The sequence below is a fragment of the Thalassophryne amazonica genome, chromosome 10 (genome assembly GCF_902500255.1).
Source record: "Thalassophryne amazonica chromosome 10, fThaAma1.1, whole genome shotgun sequence".
NCBI classification, from domain to species: Eukaryota; Metazoa; Chordata; class Actinopteri; order Batrachoidiformes; family Batrachoididae; genus Thalassophryne; species Thalassophryne amazonica.
The window spans coordinates 18,917,202-18,940,675 of NC_047112.1; the positions used below are offsets into that span (position 1 = coordinate 18,917,202).

Consider the following 23,474-nt stretch of genomic DNA (forward strand, 5'->3'; position numbering starts at 1 on the left):
GAGCATCTTGACCTAAAAAAAAATGTATTGTTGTACTACCGTTTAGCCACTGGGTGTCGTTCTATTGCCATTATGCCACGAGACCATCCGGTACTTACTTGGAGTCAGGTGGAAAGGAACGTGTGATTGGTTTACCGCCGGCTGTGCTGTCTTCTGATTGGACAAACAACGGTGTGAGAAAGAAGAGGATGACAGAGAGAGAGAGAGAAGTGTTTGGGTTCCTGTGTGTCTGATTCAGTCCTCGCTGCGCGCACGGATCCCTGACATGTGACTTTTCACCGGAGGACTACAGCTCGGTTCAGCGGGGTTTCTGCGGCTTGTCATCCGGAGGATGGGAGCGGAGAGGCGGGGAGAGGCTGCGGCCGTGCCGGCCTGCCGGGCTGCGGTGCTTCTCTGTGCCGTGGCTTCGGTTTTCGCAGTGGAAGGTAAGTGCGCAAAGCCGAAGCGCAGCCGGTGGCACTCCTGGATGATTTTACGCGCAGACACACTGCAGGATGAAAAGAAACAAACTCACATGTTCTCATACACAATTAAAGTTTGATCCAGACTCTGAAGTGTTTTGAAGGTTTATAGTGTCCGAACAAAAAGTGACATTTGTGTGGAGGAGCTGGGTGTGTTTGTGGAGGTTTACTCGAAGCTTGATTTCCATGTTGCGCTGGAATTCTGGACCTGAAGGAATGCTGCTGTTACACAAACTGAAGATAAAAAATATGAACTTAAGGATGGAAATCCATCTCTGGCCATGTTCACATTATTGATTACAGTGATTTGAATGTGGAGTTTTTCCCCCACTTTTGACTTTCAGGTAACATGTGGTATTTTTAAGAAGTGTGATTATTATTGTTACATTCATATCAAATTTGATCCACTTGGGTTTCACTCACATTACCAGCTTCATAATTATTTTATTGTTGTTATTTTTGTCTGGATGTTTTGCAACAGTCTTTGTATGAGGTGTGTGTGTGTTAGATTTCTGACATGCAAATCCTCAAAGACCAACTATGAAGCAGATCTTGTACCACACCTGTAAGTGGCACAAATCCAATATGGAAAATTAAATAAATATTTACCTCTCAGAAAACATCACATCTGACATGTGCTGGGAATTCTCACAATCATGAGATCAACAGAGATCGGGGGGGGGGGGGGGGGGGGGGGGGGGTCGGGACTTGTTTGAGTCACTTCAGCTGTTAATGTGAACATGTCTTATGAGGTCTTAGATATAATTTTTATCTGATTTGTGGCAATGTGCTGCGGTGTGAACATTCAGATTGGACACATGTCACAGTGTCAAACAGCTGAATGAAAAAAAAAAAATAGGTCTGGCAGAAAATATTTTACTCATGTCATTTCTGCCAGTAATGTGAACGTAGCCTGTTTGTGCCTTTTCTGCACTTCTGGGACACAGCTGACAATATCAGACACGAGCTGCTGTTATTAAAAAGCTGAGTGATGATGGAGGCTATGGAGTTGATACCAAACTAATTGCCAGTAATTTCATAATAAAGCTGCAAGTCAGAACTACAGCGGTTCACATTAAATCACTTACACAACACTAAAATTAATACAGTTCTTTACACACAACAATAACACTGTTAGCAGAATTATCACACGGTCTTTCCATCTCTGATTTATTTAGAACTCCAAATGATATTTTAAATGAACTCGTATCCATCTTCTGACTGACCTAAAGAGAACTGGCTATAAAAGTGATCATAGTTTTCTTATGTTAGAAGGAGGTATGCACCACATTTGCAGGTAAAATCAAAATTCAAGCCTGTTTATTCAAAAACTGTTAAATTGTACTCTTGAATATCAAGGTTAGAACAAAATAATGAGCTAAATTATATAAAATGCGAGCGCTTGGTGAAATTCTGTTGTACCTGCATTAATAGTAAATGTCCACAAGGTGGATATATTGCTCCATTGCAAGAACCTTGAATATAGGCTGCTATGGGACAGTATGGTAAACCTGTTGCTTCTTTGTAGATATTTAAACAAGATTGTGTGTGTGTGTGTGTGTGTGTGTGTGTGTGTGTGTGTGTACTGGAGCACAGACATAGACTTAGATGACTTAGATGATCTGTTTTGGACAATTAACCACACAGCAAGCCAGGCTATTACAGATATTTGTAATAAAATGTTTAAAAATGTAATAAAATTGTTTTTATGCTCTGAAGTGGGACTTTTTAACATGGGCTTCTATGGGAACTTGCACCTTTATGGAGCCAATCTCAAGAGGCCATTCAAGTAACTACAACTTTTATTGTTTCCTTTTGTGCCTAACTTTGGATTGCAAGAGTTTACCACTTGGTAATCAGCTACTAGAGATGGATGGTCTGGTAGTTCAAAAAAACAAAAAAAAAAAACATGAATAAAATCTGCGTCAGAATCTCAGTTTGAGGCTGCAGCTTCTCTTTCAGAGCTGTGAGATCTGCGTGAACCTGCTGAGGAGGGAGGAGTCAAGCCTTATCTCTCAAACCTGTGCTGGCAGCAGAGCATGTTACAGATGTTCCTAGTCTCCTCTACTCAGATTATTAGTGGGAAATAAAATTAGAAAATAATTGCAAATAAATTATATTATGAATAAAATAAATTATGTTTACTTTTTTACGGCTTCTTCTAATGCTGCAAAACCTGGCTCCCCGCTGCTCTTGCTGTCACTCTGTCACTGATTCTTCTGCAGCCCCTTTTTGAGTGTCAATCTTTTCTCCTTACTTCTCCTCTCCTATCCTCGCCTCCTGCTCCTCTTTCATTCTCGCCTCCCACTCCTCTCTCATCCTCGCCTCCCGCTCCTCTCTCATCCTCGCCTCCCGCTCCTCTCTCATCCTCACCTCCTGCTCCTCTCTCATCCTCGCCTCCTGCTTCTCCTGCTGCTGATCTTCCAAGAATCACTCCTGTTCCTCCTGCTATTTGCTCACTGACTGCTGCTCCTAATCCTTCTAGTCCTACCCAAATATCACCTTCTGCTCTTTCTGCTGCTCCCACCCAAGCATGACCTCCTCTTCCTCCTGCACGCCAAGTGTCACTAATTATTTCCTCTTCAAGTATGAAATTACCAAGCATCACCTCCTGCAACTCTCACCAAGCTCCTTCTCTTGGAGGATCAACTACTACTTTTCTTACTCTTTGCTCCTCCTGCACAAACATCACACCCTTAATCTTCTACTGGCTTACCAGTTGTTCCTTTTTTCTGTCTCTCTTCCAGCATCAGTCCTCCTCCTCCTCCTCCTCCTCCAGCCTGAGTGTTAAAGTCCCCCTCTACTACAACCCCTGGCAAACATTATGGAATCACCGGCCTCGGAGGATGTTCATTCAGTTGTTTAATTTTGTAGAAAAAAAAGCAGATCACAGACATGACACAAAACTAAAGTCATTTCAAATGGCAACTTTCTGGCTTTAAGAAACACTATAAGAAATCAGGAAAAATAATTGTGGCAGTCAGTAACGGTTACTTTTTAGACCAAGCAGAGAAAAAAAAATATGGACTCACTCAATTCTGAGGAATAAATTATGGAATCACCCTGTAAATTTTCATCCCCAAAACTAACACCTGCATCAAATCAGATCTGCTCGTTAGTCTGCATCTAAAAAGGAGTGATCACACCTTGGAGAGCTTTTGCACCAAGTGGACTGACATGAATCATGGCTCCAACACGAGAGATGTCAATTGAAACAAAAGAGAGGATTATCAAACTCTTAAAAGAGGGTAAATCATCACGCAATGTTGCAAAAGATGTTGGTTGTTCACAGTCAGCTGTGTCTAAACTCTGGACCAAATACAAACAACATGGGAAGGTTGTTAAAGGCAAACATACTGGTAGACCAAGGAAGACATCAAAGCGTCAAGACAGAAAACTTAAAGCAATATGTCTCAAAAATCGAAAATGCACAACAAAACAAATGAGGAACAAATGGGAGGAAACTGGAGTCAACGTCTGTGACCGAACTGTAAGAAACCGCCTAAAGGAAATGGGCTTTACATACAGAAAAGCTAAACAAAAGCCATCATTAACACCTAAACAGAAAAAAACAAGGTTACGATGGGCTAAGGAAAAGCAATCGTGGACTGTGGATGACTGGATGAAAGTCATATTCAGTGATGAATCTCGAATCTGCATTGGGCAAGGTGATGATGCTGGAACTTTTGTTTGGTGCCGTTCCAATGAGATTTATAAAGATGACTGCCTGAAGAGAACATGTAAATTTCCACAGTCATTGATGATATGGGGCTGCATGTCAGGTAAAGGCACTGGGGAGATGGCTGTCATTACATCATCAATAAATGCACAAGTTTACGTTGATATTTTGGACACTTTTCTTATCCCATCAATTGAAAGGATGTTTGGGGATGATGAACTCATTTTTCAAGATGATAATGCATCTTGCCATAGAGCAAAAACTGTGAAAACATTCCTTGCAAAAAGACACATAGGGTCAATGTCATGGCCTGCAAATAGTCCGGATCTTAATCCAATTGAAAATCTTTGGTGGAAGTTGAAGAAAATGGTCCATGACAAGGCTCCAACCTGCAAAGCTGATCTGGCAACAGCAATCAGAGAAAGTTGGAGCCAGATTGATGAAGAGTACTGTTTGTCACTCATTAAGTCCATGACTCAGAGACTGCAGGCTGTTATAAAAGCCAGAGGTGGTGCAACAAAATACTAGTGATGTGTTGGAGCGTTCTTTTGTTTTTCATGATTCCATAATTTTTTCCTCAGAATTGAGTGATTCCCTATTTTTTTCCCTCTGCTTGGTCTAAAAAAGTAACCGTTACTGACTGCCACAATTTTTTTTCTTGATTTCTTATAGTGTTTCTTAAAGCCAGAAAGTTACCATTTGAAATGACTTTAGTTTTGTGTCATGTCTGTGATTTGCTTTTTTTCTACAAAATTAAACAACTGAATGAACATCCTCCGAGGCCGGTGATTCCATTATTTTTGCCAGGGGTTGTATAACCAGCTCCTACTGTTGCTCCTCTTACTCCTGTAATACCTGGCTGCCTGCTGTTCGATATGCTCCTCTGTCGTGTTGTTTCTGTGCCTCCTCCCAGTCTTTGTGACATTAATCCTGCTGCTCCTGTTATTTGTACTCGAGCGTCACCTCCTGCCACTTATCACCCAACAACACCTTTTTTTTTCCCCTCCCCTGGCTCCTGCCTGAGTAACACCGTTTTTCCTGCTAATCCTCCCCTCCTCCTGCTAAACCTCCCCAGCATCCCTTCTCACTCCTCTTTTAACTCAATAATTGTCCGTGTGTTGTCCCAGTTTCTTTTATAAATTCTGCGTCTCCTGCTACTCCTCCTTAAGCCTTACTCCTCCCGAACATCATTTCCTCCTGCTGCTCATACTGAAGCCTCACTCCTCTGGTTACTTTTACTCAGGCATCATCTAATGCACCTCCTACGTTTACTTCCTGAACATCACCTCCTTCTGTACCTCCCCAGGTGGTCAGACATCAATGCTGCTACTCCCCAGAAATAGCTGCCTCCTACTTATGTGCACTGCATCTCCTCCTGCTCCTCCAACAACTCCTACCTCCTCCTCCTCCTCCAGCAGAGACCCCATGCAGCACCTCCTGGTGGCTCTCCTTATGGAGGTGCCAGTTGAATCTCCTGCTGTGTTGTAATGACGGCCTCGACACTGAGTCTTTGTCGTTACCAGTCATGTAAATGTGTAGAAGGCCACAAATATTTTTCTGAATCACTATGCTGTGTTTAGGTGACGTGGGAGAAAGCGACACAGACAGACAGTGTCGTTCTGTGGCTTTTCCATGCCAAGTAGCTGCTTAATGATCTGAATGGAGTAAAATATACCGACTGTTCATGTAGTCACTAGCTGCGGTTACATTAACCACAAGTAATCCGATTGAACGATCAGATCAAAATCACGCCATGTAAACAGCTCCTTCTGATTAGATTTGCCCAATCCGATCAAAAATCCGATCGGGTCAGAGGAGGTGGTGTAAGCCTGTTTATAACCCGATCAGGGTCCATGTAAATGGCTCGACTGTTGCACGCGATGTGCACACTTTTTACACTTCCTGTAAAAGTGTTTTCTCCATCTGTGCCAGCAGCTTTTTTTTTTGTCTTAAAATGTATTTTTTTCCCTGAATGGTCTTTATTGATTTGTTTGCACAGATGGAGGCTCTGCCACATTTCAAAGTATGTTTTCACACAGTACAAACAGTTTTTGGAGAACGTGCACTCCAGCGGTGTTGGGTTCAATTACTGACAGAAAATGAGGAATTAAGCCACTTGAAGTATGTAAATGATGCCTATCTCAAATATATATTAAAAACAAAAATTCTTGGTTGAAGGTCACGTCCTGATAGAGATTTTATTCCAGTGACAAGTGACAGTTTCCACACCTTGGCTTCAGTGTCTGATGAAAATCTTCCTCAGATGAATTGTGGTTGAAGCACATTTACATAAGTGATGTATTAAGCAAACTGATGTGACATTTTGAAGGGGGGGTGTGGTGGTGAAGGTCTACAGTCACTAAAAGCTTATTATTGACAGCATGCAAATATTTTAGAGATTCATCACTATATTTCATTTATTTATTACATTTTAACAATGAAATTTAACACTAAACAGTGTTAAACTGGAAGTGGTGTTCAGAGAGCACAGCCACAACATGTTTGAGAGGTGTTCACTAGATGGCGATATTGTGGTATAGAGCATTTACTCACTCACTCACTCACTCACTCACTCACTCACTCACTCACTCAGTCACTCATCTTCAACTGCTTACTCTAATTAAGGATCACAGTGGGGTGGAGCCTATCCCAGCAGTCACAGGGCATGAGGCGGGGCCGGGGTACACCCTGGACGGGACGCCAGTCTGTCGCAGGGGCACATATAGACAAACAAGCACATTCACAACCGCACACACACCTGCGGACAATTTAAAGTTTCCAATCCACCTAACCTGCATGTCTTAAATCCCCACAAAAGTGACTCATGATTGACATCTTTAAATGGCTTTTTTGAAGCAGAGAACCAATGAAGCAGCAGGTTGGAGCACTGCTTCATTGCTCCAAGCAGAGCCGCTGCAGGTCTGCAATCAACGTGGAGAAATGATTATTTTCCCAACAAACAACGGCCGCTCTGAAGGACCGATAAGGAAATCATTAAGCAAAAAGGCTATTGATGTCAGTGTTTCGAGTCATTTCTTAACGATTCTCAAAAAGAACTGGTTTCTCGACAGGGGCGTGCTGGGAACATTTTTCAGCCCGGGAGTTTCATATCCAGCCGGCCCACAAACCGCCAGCGCACAGGGATAATAAGAGTTCTGCTGTGGCATTTAAATCCAGCATTTATGTGCTGACTGACTGTGAAAATTGGGTGGCTTATAATAGAAAGAAAAAGTTAGTTAGTTAAAACAAGAATGGTATTGTTAACTCACCAGTGCACCACCTGGGCTTACACTGTGCGATTTTTGGCCCTTTTTCAGCCGATTTTTCACCCGTGCGAGAATTTTTTGGATCACGCCGAGTTTCAGTGCGTCCTGCATTGTGCAGTCTACATGAAGTAACGAGCTGCGTTTAACATCTCACGACCACCTCCCGATGGGGTATCATACTGTTGGATGAAAATCAAACCTGTTCGTTATTTTGGTCGGCCGTTGTGACTCATGAGGGTTCCGTGCTGTTGAAGTAGCGCTACAAGCGTCTACGCGCTGATTACGTCACGCACTGTGCATGAGCAAACACCGGAGAGAGCAAACAGTGATCTCATGTAAAGTCTTGTGTTTTTTTTTAATTGCGTTCCCTCGCAATAACCTAATATAATATTAAAGTTCATGCCTATCAGCGCGCACAGTGAGTGGAATCAGGCGGGGGGAGACTGAACGTATATGCCCGCGCATGCGCACACACACACACAACAGGATTTACGACAGATGAGGGAATAAGTTGCTGCACCTTGCACAGCTGTATGACTCCGTATGAAATATAGTTTATTTATACAACAGTGTAAGTACCAACACCTGTTATGAATGTTTATGTTTTCTTTTTTACCGTCCTCTCGTGAATCATGTTGCTGTCTGCTGTGTGCGCGCGTGCATATGCGTTCAGTCTCCCGCCACCTGATTTCACTCACTGTGTGCACTGATAGGCATGAAATATATATTTTTTTAAAAAGAAACGGGACCCTGACGTGTGATTTTTGAATGTACAATGTGAGCAGTCAGATCACATCAGAGCATCAGGCCGTACGGTGTGAGAATATGAATTGTGCGCTCTGAACTTTTAAACCCTGCAGTTTTGTCGCACAGTTTGAGCTGGAGCCAAGTACAACGAGTGAAAATATCGTATAGTGTCTGCCCAGCCAAGTCAGTGAAGTCTGTAAGTAGCTGGAAGAGGTGGCACTGTACTACAAATGTTGATACGGTTGACATCCGGGTATCAACAGGCATGTAGCCTGTTATGTTCGGCCCTATTTACCATTTCCCTCTTCGCTGCGTGTTCTTGAAAAAATATCTGTGAGCTTTGCACACTTGGCAGCATCTTCCTCCAAAGCTTTTCTTTTTCTTAATCTAGCTTTTTCAGCTCCAACTGGCTTTTTTCTGTCCATCTTTTCCTTCACGGGCCACTCCTCCTATACTTGCTAGTAGTGCAAGTCCCATCTGGGCGCACAGGGCTTGATTGGACTGAACTAACTGTAATGAATGCATAGGGGTGTTAAACGTGTAATGGTATGTCCCCACCTTAGGCTTTGGAAAAGATAACAGCGTTGCAAAAGAAGCAGTCTTAAGTTATTTTCTTGTGAATTTTCATGATTGTAAAACATTTATAACACTTAATGTCTTCTCTTTAAGATACAGCAGCCCAAGTGTCTTGCTGTGTAGCAACAGTTGGTGGTGGTCATATATCTATGTATATATTAACACCCCCTCACAACGGCCCCAGGTTGGACCAGCCCACCGGGCAAACTCCCGACTCTCCCGATTACCCAGCAAGCGGTAGGTTCTCGATACCCAACCAACCCTACCTCTGTTGGTCAATAACTTTTTAAATTGCAAGACATGATAAGTTGATCCCATTGGGCCAGACATGACATTTACAAAACATATTTGCATGCTGCAGCAGATAAAACCTACAAGATCTCATTTGGACTTTGAAGGTTTGATGCAGGAACAGGAGTTTCCTCCCATTCGTTCCTCATTTGTTTTGTTGTACGGTCAGTCACAGTCAGTCAGAGCTGCGTGTCGTCAGAGCGAGCTGCAAAAAGTTTGTACCTGAGTTTTCAGAGGTGGGGTTTGTAGTTGCCATCTGCCACGCCGGTGTTTGCCAACCCGGACAGTGGGAATACCACCTCAACCGGCAACTTAGCCCAGCGACTGGACAGCAACAACGTCCGAGGCCCAACGTGGTGAATTCACTGAGGCCGCGCGCTGCGTCACGAGTGCCGCTTCCCCGAGGCCTCGTGCAGCCACCGCGGATCCATCAGCGCGGAAACACCGAGGCCGCGCGGCACCAGCGCAGTGCAGATCCATCCCGGTGACAAACAACGCAGGCTGTTAACATCGGCGATCGACAAGCTGCTCATAAGCCGACCATGGGGCCTAAGAAGGTTCTGACAGCGGAGGAAGGTGACGATATTAAAAAATCTCTGGACTTTTTATCAGAGGAGATTTCTGTTGTGAAGCAGCAACAGAAATCAATCATGGATCTGGTGGAGGAGGTGAAGGCATTACGGCTCCAGAATGCCGAGAAAGACCGGCATCTGGTGCAGCTGGAAAATAGAGTGGCTGAATTGGAGCAGTACACCAGAATTAACGACGTCATCATCACAGGTCTTCACATCAAACCACGGTCCTACGCACGGGCGGTAACAGATGAGAGCGGAGGGGAGCCCAGTGAACAGGAGGTCAGCTCTGTGGAAAAACAGGTTGCTGATTTCCTCCTATCTAAAGGTATAGAAATGGATTTAAATAACATTGAAGCGTGCCACCCTCTGCCCCGGAGAAATGACGGTGATAAACGAACCGTCATCATGAGATTCATCAACAGAAAACACAAAACAGCACTGTTAAAACAAGGAAGAAAACTGAAAGGGACAAACGTATTCATCAATGAACATCTCACCAAACGGAATGCCGACATCGCCAGGAAAGCACGCTTCTTGAAGAAACAGGGAAAAATCCAGCACACATGGACTTCAAACTGTAAAATATTCATCAAACTGAACGGATCACCAGAACAAGCAAAAGTCATGGCAATAAGGAACATCGAGGAGCTGGACAAATATGAACAATAGTGTTTCTTAAAGTGAGGATCTGGACAAATATGACCAATAAGGTATGAGGACACAAACACATCACAACACCATGACACAGACCAGAGGAACCTATTCATCTACTACCTATTCATCTACATCTGGAGACAAGAAGGATATAACTCAAAGGATTGCTGATCATGGAAAAGTAGAACTGAGAACATTTAAATACACAGACCACAATGTACTGGACTTGGAGCACGATATAGACCCGGACAATAATTTCTTCTCAAATATCAATGACAGTTGTTGCTATTATACAGATGAACAGTTTAATCGGATCATTAAAACGGATAACAAATTATCAATAATCCATTTCAACAGCAGAAGTCTATATGCAAACTTTAACAACATTAAAGAATATTTAAGTCAGTTTAAAAAAATATTTAACATAATTGCTATATCAGAAACATGGATCAATGAAGATAAAGGAATGGATTTTGAACTGGATGGATATGAATTTAATTGTGTAAACAGAAAAAATAAGAGTGGAGGAGGAGTGGCTGTGTATGTGGATAAGAACATGGATTATAAAATAGTAGACAATATGACAACTGTGATTGATAACTTATTAGAATGTATAACTATTGAAATATGTGAAGAAAAAAGCAAAAATGTATTAGTCAGCTGTATATATAGAGCACCAGGATCTAGTATTGAAACATTCACTGACTGTATGGGAAAAATGTTCTCAAAAACTAATCAAAAAACTGTGTTCATTTGTGGTGACTTAAATATTGATCTGCTCAATCCAAATAAGCATAAAATAACAGATGAATTTATCAGTATAATGTACAGTATGAGTTTATATCCAAAAATCACCAGGCCAAGCAGAATTACATCCCATAGTGCTACCTTAATTGATAATATATTCAGCAATGATATTGAGAATAACACTGTGAGTGGATTATTAATCAATGACATTAGTGATCATCTACCAGTTTTCATCGTTTATAATAGAAACCATCGGCGGAATCAGCCAGAGGAGAAAATAAAATACAGGCGAGTGCGGACAGAGGAAAACATGAACACACTAAAGAAGGATTTACAGGAGCAAAACTGGGAAAAGGTATACAGTGAAAGTGATGTTGATAGTGCATATGAAACTTTTTTACAAATATTTACATCATTATATGATAAAAACTGTCCAATTAAACAAGACTACAGAAAACAAAAAATCCAAGCTCGACCATGGATGACGAAAGGGTTACGAAATGCATGTAATAAGAAAAATACACTGTATAGAGAATTCATAAAACTAAAGACTAAAGAGGCAGAAAATAGATATAAGAAATACAAAAATAGATTAACTAATATTATACGGGTATGTAGGAAGGAATATTATAGTAACATATTATATAATAACAAAAACAATATTAAAGGAATATGGGATATATTAAATAGCATTATCAAAAATGGTAATAAAAAACAGAGTTACCCTCAGTATTTCATTGATAATAATGTCAAGATGTTGTGAAAGTGTAGGAACACGGACCCACAACAGGGGGCGCAATGAACGGACAATGGAGAAAGTAAATAACAATTTTTACTGTTGTGAAAATGCACAACCAATACAACAATTGACACTTTGGGTTTACACCGAATTCCACTGGTGTCGTGTGGGCAGGCTCGAAGGTAGGAGACGTCCGTCTCAGTCGAACCGGAACCACCCAGATCTCCTCTGCCACCGACCCCCGGAAATACTGGAACCGCCAAGTCCCGAATTCCCAGGTGGCCACTGCCTCCGCTCGTCGGATCCGGTACTGCTGGCAGGAGAGAGCAACAACACACAGATGTGGATGCGACAGCACCCAGCCACGGAGAGGGGAGAAGCCGCCTCCACCTCTTGACAATATACAGCAGGAAGGTGAGTACTTATTCAAGCAATTTAGCTGTTAGTAGTCAGCAGTCCTGAAACGGTTTACAAATCTTAGCTGGTTATTCAGAATATGAAGGCAGAGAAAGTTACCTCAGTCTTAAGGCGATATCTCGGCACTGAGGTGGAGACGCCGTCCTCCTGATATACCTCGGTGCTGAGTAGAAACAGCTGTGTTTGGAGATGGGTGACAGCTGTCACCCAGATTACTCCCATGATGCGGTAGCGCCCTCTGGTGCCTGGAGCCCGCACTCCAGGCAGGGCGCCCTCTGGTGGTGGTGGGCCAGCAGTACCTCCTCTTCAGCGGCCCACACAACAGGACCCCCCCCTCAACGGGCGCCTCCTGGCGCACGACCGGGCTTGTCCGGATGGCGTCGGTAGAAGTCGGCCAGGAGGGCCGGGTCCAGGATGAAGCCCTTCTTCACCCAGGAGCGCTCCTCGGGGCCGTACCCCTCCCAGTCCACCAGATACTGAAAACCCCGGCCCATCCGACGGACGTCAAGGAGCCGGCGGACAGTCCAAGCCGGTGCTCCGTCGATGATCCGGGCAGGAGGCGGTGCCGGACCCGGGGTGCAGAGGGGTGAGGTGTGGAGAGGCTTGATCCGGGAAACATGGAAAACTGGATGGATCCGCAGTGAGGCCGGAAGCTGGAGCCTCACTGCGGCGGGGTTGATGACCTTGAGGATTTTATACGGTCCGATGTATCGTTCTTGCAGTTTAGGTGAGTCAACCTGTAGGGGAATGTCCTTGGTGGATAACCAGACCTCCTGCCCAGGACGATACTTGGGGGCCGGGGCTCGTCGCCGGTCTGCATGTTTCTTCGCCCTCGTCCGGGCCTGCAACAAGGCAGAGCGGGCGGCCCGCCACACCCGACGGCACTTCCGTAGGTGGGCCTGGACCGAGGGCACACCGACCTCTCCCTCAACCACCGGAAACAAGGGGGGCTGATACCCCAAGCACACCTCAAACGGGGAGAGGCCGGTGGCTGATGACACTTGACTGTTGTGGGCGTACTCGATCCAGGCCAGGTGGGTACTCCAGGCCGTCGGGTGCGCGGCTGTCACACAGCGAAGTGTCTGCTCCAGTTCTTGATTCGCCCGCTCTGCCTGCCCGTTGGTCTGGGGATGGTACCCAGACGAGAGGCTGACCGTGGCCCCCAGTTCCCGGCAGAAGCTCCTCCAGACATGCGAGGTGAACTGGGGACCGCGATCGGAGACGATGTCTGATGGTATGCCATGCAGACGGACGACGTGGTGGACCAGGAGGTCCGCTGTCTCCTGGGCCGTAGGGAGCTTCGGGAGGGCCACGAAGTGGGCCGCCTTGGAGAAACGGTCCACTATCGTGAAGATAACAGTGTGTCCCTGGGACGGCGGGAGACCCGTGACGAAATCCAGGCCGATGTGGGACCAGGGGCGATGAGGCACAGGCAATGGCTGTAGTTGCCCTGAGGTCTTTCTATGATCGGCCTTGCCCCTGGCGCAGGTGGTACAGGCCTGGACGTAGTCCCGGACGTCGGTCTCCAGGGATGCCCACCAGAAGCGTTGCCGGACGACTGCCACGGTCCTTCGCACCCCTGGGTGACAGGAGAGCTTAGAACCGTGACAGAAGTCCAGGACTGCGGCCCTAGCTTCTGGTGGGACGTACAGTCTGTTCTTTGGTCCGTTTCCGGGGTCCGGGACACGGGTCAGGGCCTCCCTGACGGTCTTCTCCACGTCCCAGGTGAGGGCGGCCACGATAGCGGACTCCGGGATGATGGGATCCGGGGGATCCGACGGTTCCGTTTTGACCTCATCTTCGTGCACCCGGGACAATGCATCCGATCTCTGATTCTTGGTCCCGGGGCGGTAGGTAATCCGGAAGTCAAAACGGCCAAAGAACAGTGACCAGCGGGCTTGCCTGGGGTTCAGACGCTTGGCGGTTCTGATGTACTCCAGGTTCCGATGGTCAGTGAAAACCGTGAATGGCACGGCTGTTCCCTCCAACAGATGTCTCCACTCTTCGAGGGCCTCTTTCACAGCAAGGAGTTCCCGATTGCCGACGTCATAATTCCGTTCAGCGGGGGTCAACCTGCGAGAAAAATAGGCACACGGGTGAAGGACCTTATCGGTCTTCCCGCTCTGGGAGAGCACCGCTCCTATCCCTGAGTCCGAGGCATCCACTTCAACCACTAACTGGCGGCTAGGATCGGGCTGCACCAGAACTGGTGCAGACGAGAAGCGCCGTTTCAACTCCTTGAACGCGGCCTCGCACCGGTCCGACCAGGTGAAGGGAACTTTTGGAGAGGTCAGGGCTGTCAGGGGGCTAACTACCTGACTGTAGCCCTTAATGAACCTCCTATAGAAATTAGCAAAACCGAGGAACTGTTGCAGCTTCCTACGGCTTGTTGGTTGGGGCCAATCTCTCACCGCCGCAACCTTGGCCGGGTCCGGGGCGACGGAGTTGGAGGAGATGATAAACCCCAGGAAGGACAAAGAAGTACGGTGGAACTCACACTTCTCGCCCTTCACAAACAGACGGTTCTCCAACAACCGCTGCAGAACCTGACGGACATGCCGGACATGAGTCTCAGGATCCGGGGAAAAGATGAGTATATCGTCCAGATACACGAAGACGAACCGGTGCAGGAAGTCCCGCAGGACATCGTTTACCAATGCTTGGAAGGTCGCGGGAGCGTTAGTGAGACCGAACGGCATGACCAGGTACTCAAAATGGCCCAACGGGGTGTTAAATGCCGTCTTCCATTCGTCTCCCTTCCGGATCCGAACCAAATGATACGCATTCCTAAGATCCAGCTTGGTGAAGATTTTGGCTCCATGCAAGGGGGTGAACACTGAATCCAACAAGGGCAACGGGTATCGGTTGCGAACCGTGATTTCGTTCAACCCCCTGTAATCAATGCATGGACGAAGCCCGCCATCTTTTTTACCCACAAAAAAGAAACCTGCACCCATCGGTGAGGTGGAATTCCGGATCAACCCGGCAGCTAATGAGTCCCGGATGTAGGTCTCCATTGATTCACGCTCCGGCCGTGAGAGGTTGTACAGCCTACTGGACGGGAACTCACTGCCTGGAACCAAATCAATGGCACAATCATACGGGCGGTGGGGAGGAAGCGTGAGAGCCAGATCCTTGCTGAACACGTCAGCGAGGTCATGGTACTCCGCCGGCACCGCCTTCAGATTGGGCGGGACTCGGACCTCCTCCTTAGCTTGGGAGCCGGGAGGAACCGAGGAACCTAGACACTCCCGATGGCAGGTTTCGCTCCACTGAACCACTACCCCGGACGGCCAATCGATCCGGGGATTGTGCTTTAGCATCCAGGGAAAACCCAAAACCACACGGGAGGTGGCCTGAGTCACAAAGAACTCGATCACCTCCCGGTGGTTACCTGACACCACCAGAGTTACTGGGGGTGTCTTATGCGTGATTGGTGGGAGTAGGGAGCCATCTAGCGCCCGAACCTGCACAGGCGAGGTAAGAGCCACCAGAGGGAGCCCTATCTCCCTGGCCCATCTACTGTCAAGCAGATTCCCCTCAGAGCCCGTGTCCACCAGTGCTGGGGCCTTCAGGGTTGAATCCTCAAACAGGATCGTGACTGGGAGTCGTGTAGCAATGTGGGTGTGTCCCACGTGAATGTTTTGACCCACCCCTGGCCCAGTCTCTAGGGGCGGGCGTTTGGCGTTTGACCGCTCGGGGCAGTCTCTCACATGGTGCTCTATTGGACCACAAACAAGACACGCTCCGTGGGTCCATCTCCTCTGTGCATCTGGTGCCCTAAATGTTGCCCTACTCGTGTCCCTAGCTTCGTCAGTAGGGGGAGCTGTGACCCCACGGAGCGCAGGAACAGAGGAGCGTGGGGAGGGCGGAGCCCGACCGGACCCGGAAGGGAGAGGGACGACGCGTGCCTGGCCACGCCCTTCGCCTCGTTCCCGGCGGCGTTCTTCTAACCGGTTGTCGAGTCGTATGACTAGATCGATGAGCCCATCTAAATCCCGCGGTTCGTCCTTAGCCACCAGGTGCTCTTTTAGGACCAGTGACAGTCCGTTTACAAAGGCAGCGCGGAGGGCAGTGCTATTCCAGCCGGATCTCGCCGCCGCGATGCGGAAGGCGACTGCATAGGCAGCTGCGCTCCGACGCCCCTGTCTTATTGACAGTAGTGCGGTTGAAGCGGACTCTCCTCTGTTGGGATGGTCGAACACTGTTCTGAGCTCCCGTACAAACCCATCGTAGGTATGAAGGAGCCGCGAGTGCTGCTCCCAGAGCGCTGTAGCCCAAGCGCGTGCCTCCCCGCGAAGCAGATTTATTACATAAGCTACTTTGCTAGCATCAGTCGCGTACATCACGGGACGCTGTGCGAAGACGAGCGAACACTGCATCAGAAAGTCCGCGCACGTCTCCACACAGCCTCCGTACGGCTCTGGAGGGCTTATGTATGCTTCTGGGGACGGAGGAAGGGACCGTTGAACGACCAGTGGAACGTCACTTTCGCGCGCAGGGTCCTCGGGAGGGAGAGCCGCAGCGGCGCCCGAAGGGCGCGCCTCCACTTGTGCGGCGAGAGCCTCCACCCTGCGGTTTAGGAGAACGTACTGCTCGGTCATTAAATCGATCCGAGAGGTGAAGGCGGTGAGGATCCGCTGCAACTCACCGAGTACCCCTCCCGGAGCCTCCGCCGCGCCTTGGTCTTCCATTGGCCGTTCAACAGCCGGTTGACGCCCCTCGGGGTCCATGACGCTGGCCGAGATATCCTGTTGTGAAAGTGTAGGAACACGGACCCACAACAGGGGGCGCAATGAACGGACAATGGAGAAAGTAAATAACAATTTTTACTGTTGTGAAAATGCACAACCAATACAACAATTGACACTTTGGGTTTACACCGAATTCCACTGGTGTCGTGTGGGCAGGCTCGAAGGTAGGAGACGTCCGTCTCAGTCGAACCGGAACCACCCAGATCTCCTCTGCCACCGACCCCCGGAAATACTGGAACCGCCAAGTCCCGAATTCCCAGGTGGCCACTGCCTCCGCTCGTCGGATCCGGTACTGCTGGCAGGAGAGAGCAACAACACACAGATGTGGATGCGACAGCACCCAGCCACGGAGAGGGGAGAAGCCGCCTCCACCTCTTGACAATATACAGCAGGAAGGTGAGTACTTATTCAAGCAATTTAGCTGTTAGTAGTCAGCAGTCCTGAAACGGTTTACAAATCTTAGCTGGTTATTCAGAATATGAAGGCAGAGAAAGTTACCTCAGTCTTAAGGCGATATCTCGGCACTGAGGTGGAGACGCCGTCCTCCTGATATACCTCGGTGCTGAGTAGAAACAGCTGTGTTTGGAGATGGGTGACAGCTGTCACCCAGATTACTCCCATGATGCGGTAGCGCCCTCTGGTGCCTGGAGCCCGCACTCCAGGCAGGGCGCCCTCTGGTGGTGGTGGGCCAGCAGTACCTCCTCTTCAGCGGCCCACACAACACAAGAAGGAAAATAAGGATGAGGTAGTCAACGGTTTTAATAATTTTTTTGTAAATATTGGACCAAGCTTGGCAGAAAAAATTCCCGATTCCCAACCTGAGGATTGGGATAATAATCTCATAGAAAGAAATCCCTGTTCAATGTTCCTCACAGCAGTGGATGGAAATGAAATTATAGACATTGTGAATAATTGTAAATATAAAACATCTACCGATTTAAATGAAATTGATATGGTGGTGGTAAAACAGGTCATTGAATGGATTGTAGAACCATTAACATACATCTGTAACTTATCATTTCAAACCGGTAAATTTCCCAATCAAATGAAAATAGCTAAGGTTGTGCCGCTGTATAAGACTGGGGATAGACACCACTTCACAAATTATAGACCTGTTTCTTTGCTTCCACAATTTTCCAAATTATTAGAAAAGTTATTCAATAATAGATTAGACAAATTCATAAATAAACATAAATTACTTACTGATAGTCAATATGGATTCAGAGCACATAGTTCAACATCACTTGCATTAATAGAATCAGTTGAGGAGATTACAAACGCCATAGACCACAAATTACATTCAGTTGGAATATTTATAGACCTTAAAAAGGCTTTTGATACAATTAATCATGACATATTAATCAATAAACTTGAACAGTATGGGATTAGGGGGTTGGTGTTGCACTGGGTGAGAAGCTACTTAAGTAACAGAAAACAGTTTGTGAAGTTGGGGGAATATACATCATCATGCTTGGACAATGCTTGTGGCGTCCCACAGGGGTCAGTATTGGGTCCAAAACTGTTTCTAATTTATATAAATGATATTGTCAATGTTTCCAAAATATTAAAATTAGTATTATTTGCAGATGACACAAGCATTTTTTGTTCAGGGGGGGATTTGCAGGAGTTACTGAGGAGGATCAGTATAGAAATGGGAAAATTGAAAATATGGTTTGACAGAAATAAATTATCATTAAACTTAAGTAAAACAAAATACATGTTATTTGGCTATTGTAATACAGACATACAGGTTCAGTTACAAGTCGAGGGGGTCGATATTGAAAGGGTACATGAAAATAAGTTTCTGGGGGTGATAATAGATGATAAGATAAACTGGAAGACTCATATAAAACATATACAAAGTAAACTGTCAAGAAGCATTTCAGTTCTAAACAAAGCGAAACATATTCTGGACCACAACTCACTCCGCATTCTTTACTGCTCACTGGTTTTACCATATTTACAGTACTGTGCAGAGGTATGGGGTAATACTTATAAAGGTACAACACAATCACTATCAGTAATGCAGAAAAGAGCTATAAGAATTATTCATAATACTGGCTATAGAGATCATACAAATCCACTATTTTTACAATCCAAATTCTTAAAATTCACAGACTTGGTTCATTTTCAAACAGTACAAATTGTGTATAAAGCAATAAACAATTTACTTCCAGCAAATATTAAAAATATGTTTTTTAACAGATCAGGGGATTACAGTCTGAGGGGGAAATTTAATTTAAAGCATCAGTGGGCACGAACAACATTAAAAGGTTTCTGTATTTCTGTCTGTGGGGTGAGGATGTGGAACAGATTGGGAGTGGGGCTCAAGCAATGTCCAAGCATGAACCAGTTCAAACAGCGGTACAAAAATATGGTTTTTTCTGGGTATAGGGAGGAGGAAGGGTAATGAGGGTTAGGGTGTTTTTGTTTTTTGCTTCGGCTTGTAAATATATAGTATTTTGTATGTAAGTAGGTATGTGTAGGTGTATATTTATGTTTGTGTATATATATGTGTATATATGTATATGTGTATGTATGTTGATGTGTATATGTATGTGTGTGTATATATATGTATATATATATATATATTGATATCGGTTTAGGTGTGTAGGAATTTATGTGTATATGTGGCAAAGGGTATTACTGGTTGTGGGGAAGAAGGGGTAGGGATAAATAAGCTGATGCTTCACCCTACCCCTTTTCGGACATGTTGGGTACACAGTAGGAACTTTTTTGTTGTTGTCTTTACTGATCTATCTTGTAATTGTTGTTGTATCAAATGTTCGAAATAAACAGTTTTCATTCATTCATTCATTCATTCATTCATTCATTCATTCATTCATTCAGCACACGTATTATGAATGCACGTTCCTCACGACAGCTGTTAGCCGTCACCTACCCCCTGAAATTGCTGCTGCGCCTCATGCGTTAACCTTTACGTTCCTTCAGGACTCAGTGAGTCCAGAGTGCTGTACAGTCTCTGAGCATTTGACCCTGTTATTTTGAAAGTCAAAGCAAACCCTGACCCAGCACATACTGCTGGGTGTAACTGCGACATCTCCCACATAACTGGCTCAGGAGGGGCAGTAAAGTCATCTGTGCCTGAAGCAAGCGCGCCGTCAGCAGGACGCCCTGTCAGTAAAATTGCTGATTTGTGTCGGTATTAAGTGTTGAGCAGTCAGACACTTTTTGATGCAAAACCAAAGTTATTGGGATTTTAATTTAGAATTATAATGCACTATATATCTGTGGGGTGTACAATCCCAAAACAGAGAAAGTTGGGATGTATGGCAAATGCTATAAAAAAAACTCAACAGTGATTCTTACATTTACTTTGACCTCTGTTTCATTGCAGACAGTAACTCAGTCCCTTTGGCTGCTCCCTTGTTTTCGTGCAGGGTCACCTGTAGATCTGCATGTTGATTTGGCACAGGTTTTACCCCAGATGGTCTTCCTGATGCAACTCCACATTACATGGAGAAATGTGGCAGGGGTGGGGTTTGAACTGGGAACCTTCCACATTGAAACCAAGCACACAAACCACTTGGCCACCACCCCTGCTCGTTGCAGACAGTTTGAACCAAAAATATTTAATGTGTTGTGTGGATAACAATTTCATTTCTTAATATACATCCATTCCTGCATTTTAGGCATGCAACACACTTAAAAACGAAAATTTGGGATGCATTTTCTGTTGTGTGGGCCGCTGAAGAGGAGGTACTGCTGGCCCACCACCACCAGAGGGCGCCCTGCCTGGAGTGCGGGCTCCAGGCACCAGAGGGCGCTGCCGCATCATGGGAGTAATCTGGGTGACAGCTGTCACCCATCACCAAACACAGCTGTTTCCACTCAGCACCGAGGTATATCAGGAGGACGGCGTCTCCACCTCAGTGCCGAGATATCACCTAAGACCAAGGTAGTATTCTCTGCAGGTATACTTTGCATTATTCACTAAGACTGTCAAACCGTTTTTCAGGACTGGTGACTACTAAGAACCTTATTCCTTGGATAAGTACTCACCTTCCTGCTGAACTTTGTCAAGAGGTGGAGGCGGCTTCTCCCCTCTCTGTAACTGGGTGCGTTCATCCACTCCTGTGTGTTGTTGCTCTCTCCTGCCAGCAGTACCGGATCCGACGAGCGGAGGCAGTGGCCACCTGGGAAGTCGGGACTTGGCGGTTCCAGTATTTCCAGGGTTCGGTGGCAGAGGAGATCTGGGTGGTTCCGGTTCGACTGAGACGGACGTCTCCTACCTTCGAGCCTGCCCACACGACACCAGCGGATTCGACCCTAAATTGTGTTTGTTATATTACTCTTGCTTGTTCAGTAGTAAATCTTGTTATTTACTTTCTCCATTGTCCGTTCATTGCGCCCCCTGTTGTGGGTCCGTGTTCCAACACTTTCACAACAGGATATCTCGGCCAGCGTCATGGACCCCGAGGGGCGTCAACCGGCTGTTGAACGGCCAATGGAAGACCAAGACGCGGCGGAGGCTTCGGGAGGGGTAATCGGCGAGTTGCAGCGGATCCTCACCGCTTTCACCTCTCGGATCGATTCAATGACCGAGCAATACGTTCTCCTAAACCGCAGGGTGGAGGCTCTCGCCGCACAAGTGGAGGCGCGCCCTTCGGGCGCCGCTGCGGCTCTCCCTCCCGAGGACCCTGCGCGTGAAAGTGACGTTCCACTGGTCGTTCAACGGTCCCTTCCTCCGTCCCCAGAAGCATACATAAGCCCTCCAGAACCGTACGGAGGCTGTGTGGAGACGTGCGCGGATTTTCTGATGCAGTGTTCGCTCGTCTTCGCACAGCGTCCCGTAATGTACGCGACTGATGCTAGCAAAGTAGCTTATGTAATAAATCTGCTTCGCGGGGAGGCACGCGCTTGGGCTACAGCGCTCTGGGAGCAGAACTCACGGCTCCTTCATACGTACGTTGGGTTTGTACGGGAGCTCAGAACGGTGTTCGACCATCCCAACAGAGGAGAGTCCGCTTCAACCGCGCTACTGTCAATGAGACAGGGGCGTCGGAGCGCAGCTGCCTATGCAGTCGCCTTCCGCATCGCGGCGGCGAGATCCGGCTGGAATAGCACTGCCCTCCGCGCCGCCTTTGTAAACGGACTGTCACTGGTCCTAAAAGAGCATCTGGTGGCGAAGGACGAACCGCGGGACTTAGACGGGCTCATCGATCTAGTCATACGACTCGACAACCGGTTAGAAGAACGCCGTCGGGAACGAGGCGAAGGGCGTGGCCAGGCACGCGTCGTCCCTCTCCCTTCCGGTTCCGATCGAGCACCGCCTTCCCCACGCTCCACAGCCCCTGCGCTCCGTGGGGTCACAGCTCCCCCTACTGACGAAGCTAGGGACACGAGTAGGGCAACATTTAGGGCACCAGATGCACAGAGGAGATGGACCCACGGAGCGTGTCTTGTTTGTGGTTCAATAGAGCACCATGTGAGAGACTGTCCCGAGCGGTCAAACGCCAAATGCCCGCCCCTAGAGACTGGGCCAGGGGTGGGTCAAAACATTCACGTGGGACACACCCACATTGCTACACGACTCCCAGTCACGATCCTGTTTGAGGATTCAACCCTGAAGGCCCCAGCACTGGTGGACACGGGCTCTGAGGGGAATCTGCTTGACAGTAGATGGGCCAGGGAGATAGGGCTCCCTCTGGTGGCTCTTACCTCGCCTGTGCAGGTTCGGGCACTAGATGGCTCCCTACTCCCACCAATTACGCACAAGACACCTCCAGTAACTCTGGTGGTGTCAGGTAACCACCGGGAGGTGATCGAGTTCTTCGTGACTAAGGCCACCTCCCGTGTGGTTTTAGGGTTTCCATGGATGCTTAAACACAATCCCCGGATTGATTGGCCGTCCGGGGTAGTGGTTCAGTGGAGCGAAACCTGCCATCGGGAGTGTCTCGGTTCCTCGGTTCCTCCCGGCTCCCAAGCTAAAGAGGAGGTCCGAGTCCCGCCCAATCTGAAGGCGGTGCCAGCGGAGTACCATGACCTCGCTGACGTGTTCAGCAAGGATCTGGCTCTCACGCTTCCTCCCCACCGCCCGTATGATTGTGCCATCGATTTGGTTCCAGGCAGTGAGTTCCCGTCCAGTAGGCTGTACAACCTCTCACGGCCGGAACGCGAATCAATGGAGACCTACATCCGGGACTCATTAGCTGCCGGATTGATCCGGAATTCCACCTCACCGATGGGCGCAGGTTTCTTTTTTGTGGGTAAAAAAGATGGCGGGCTTCGTCCATGCATTGATTACAGGGGGTTGAACGAGATCACGGTTCGCAACCGATACCCGTTGCCCTTGTTGGATTCAGTGTTCACTCCCTTGCATGGAGCCAAAATGTTCACCAAGCTGGATCTTAGGAATGCGTATCATTTGGTTCGGATTCGGAAGGGAGACGAATGGAAGACGGCATTTAACACCCCCTTAGGTCATTTTGAGTACCTGGTCATGCCGTTCGGTCTCACTAACGCTCCCGCGACTTTCCAAGCGTTGGTAAACGATGTCTTGCGGGACTTCCTGCACCGGTTCGTCTTCGTATATCTGGACGATATA

At 47.2% G+C, this 23,474-nt stretch overlaps 1 protein-coding gene across 1 annotated transcript in view; it reads left to right on the forward strand.

Annotated features, from left to right (window-relative positions):
* The first annotated feature begins 203 nt into the window (after positions 1-203).
* The window catches only part of LOC117518397 (ephrin type-B receptor 1-like), a 225,370-nt gene continuing 202,099 nt past the window's right edge, over positions 204-23,474 (forward strand). The window contains exon 1 of the mRNA XM_034179506.1: positions 204-425. Coding sequence (XP_034035397.1) covers positions 332-425 — 94 coding nt within the window. The 5' untranslated portion in view covers positions 204-331. The remainder of the gene's footprint in view (positions 426-23,474) is intronic.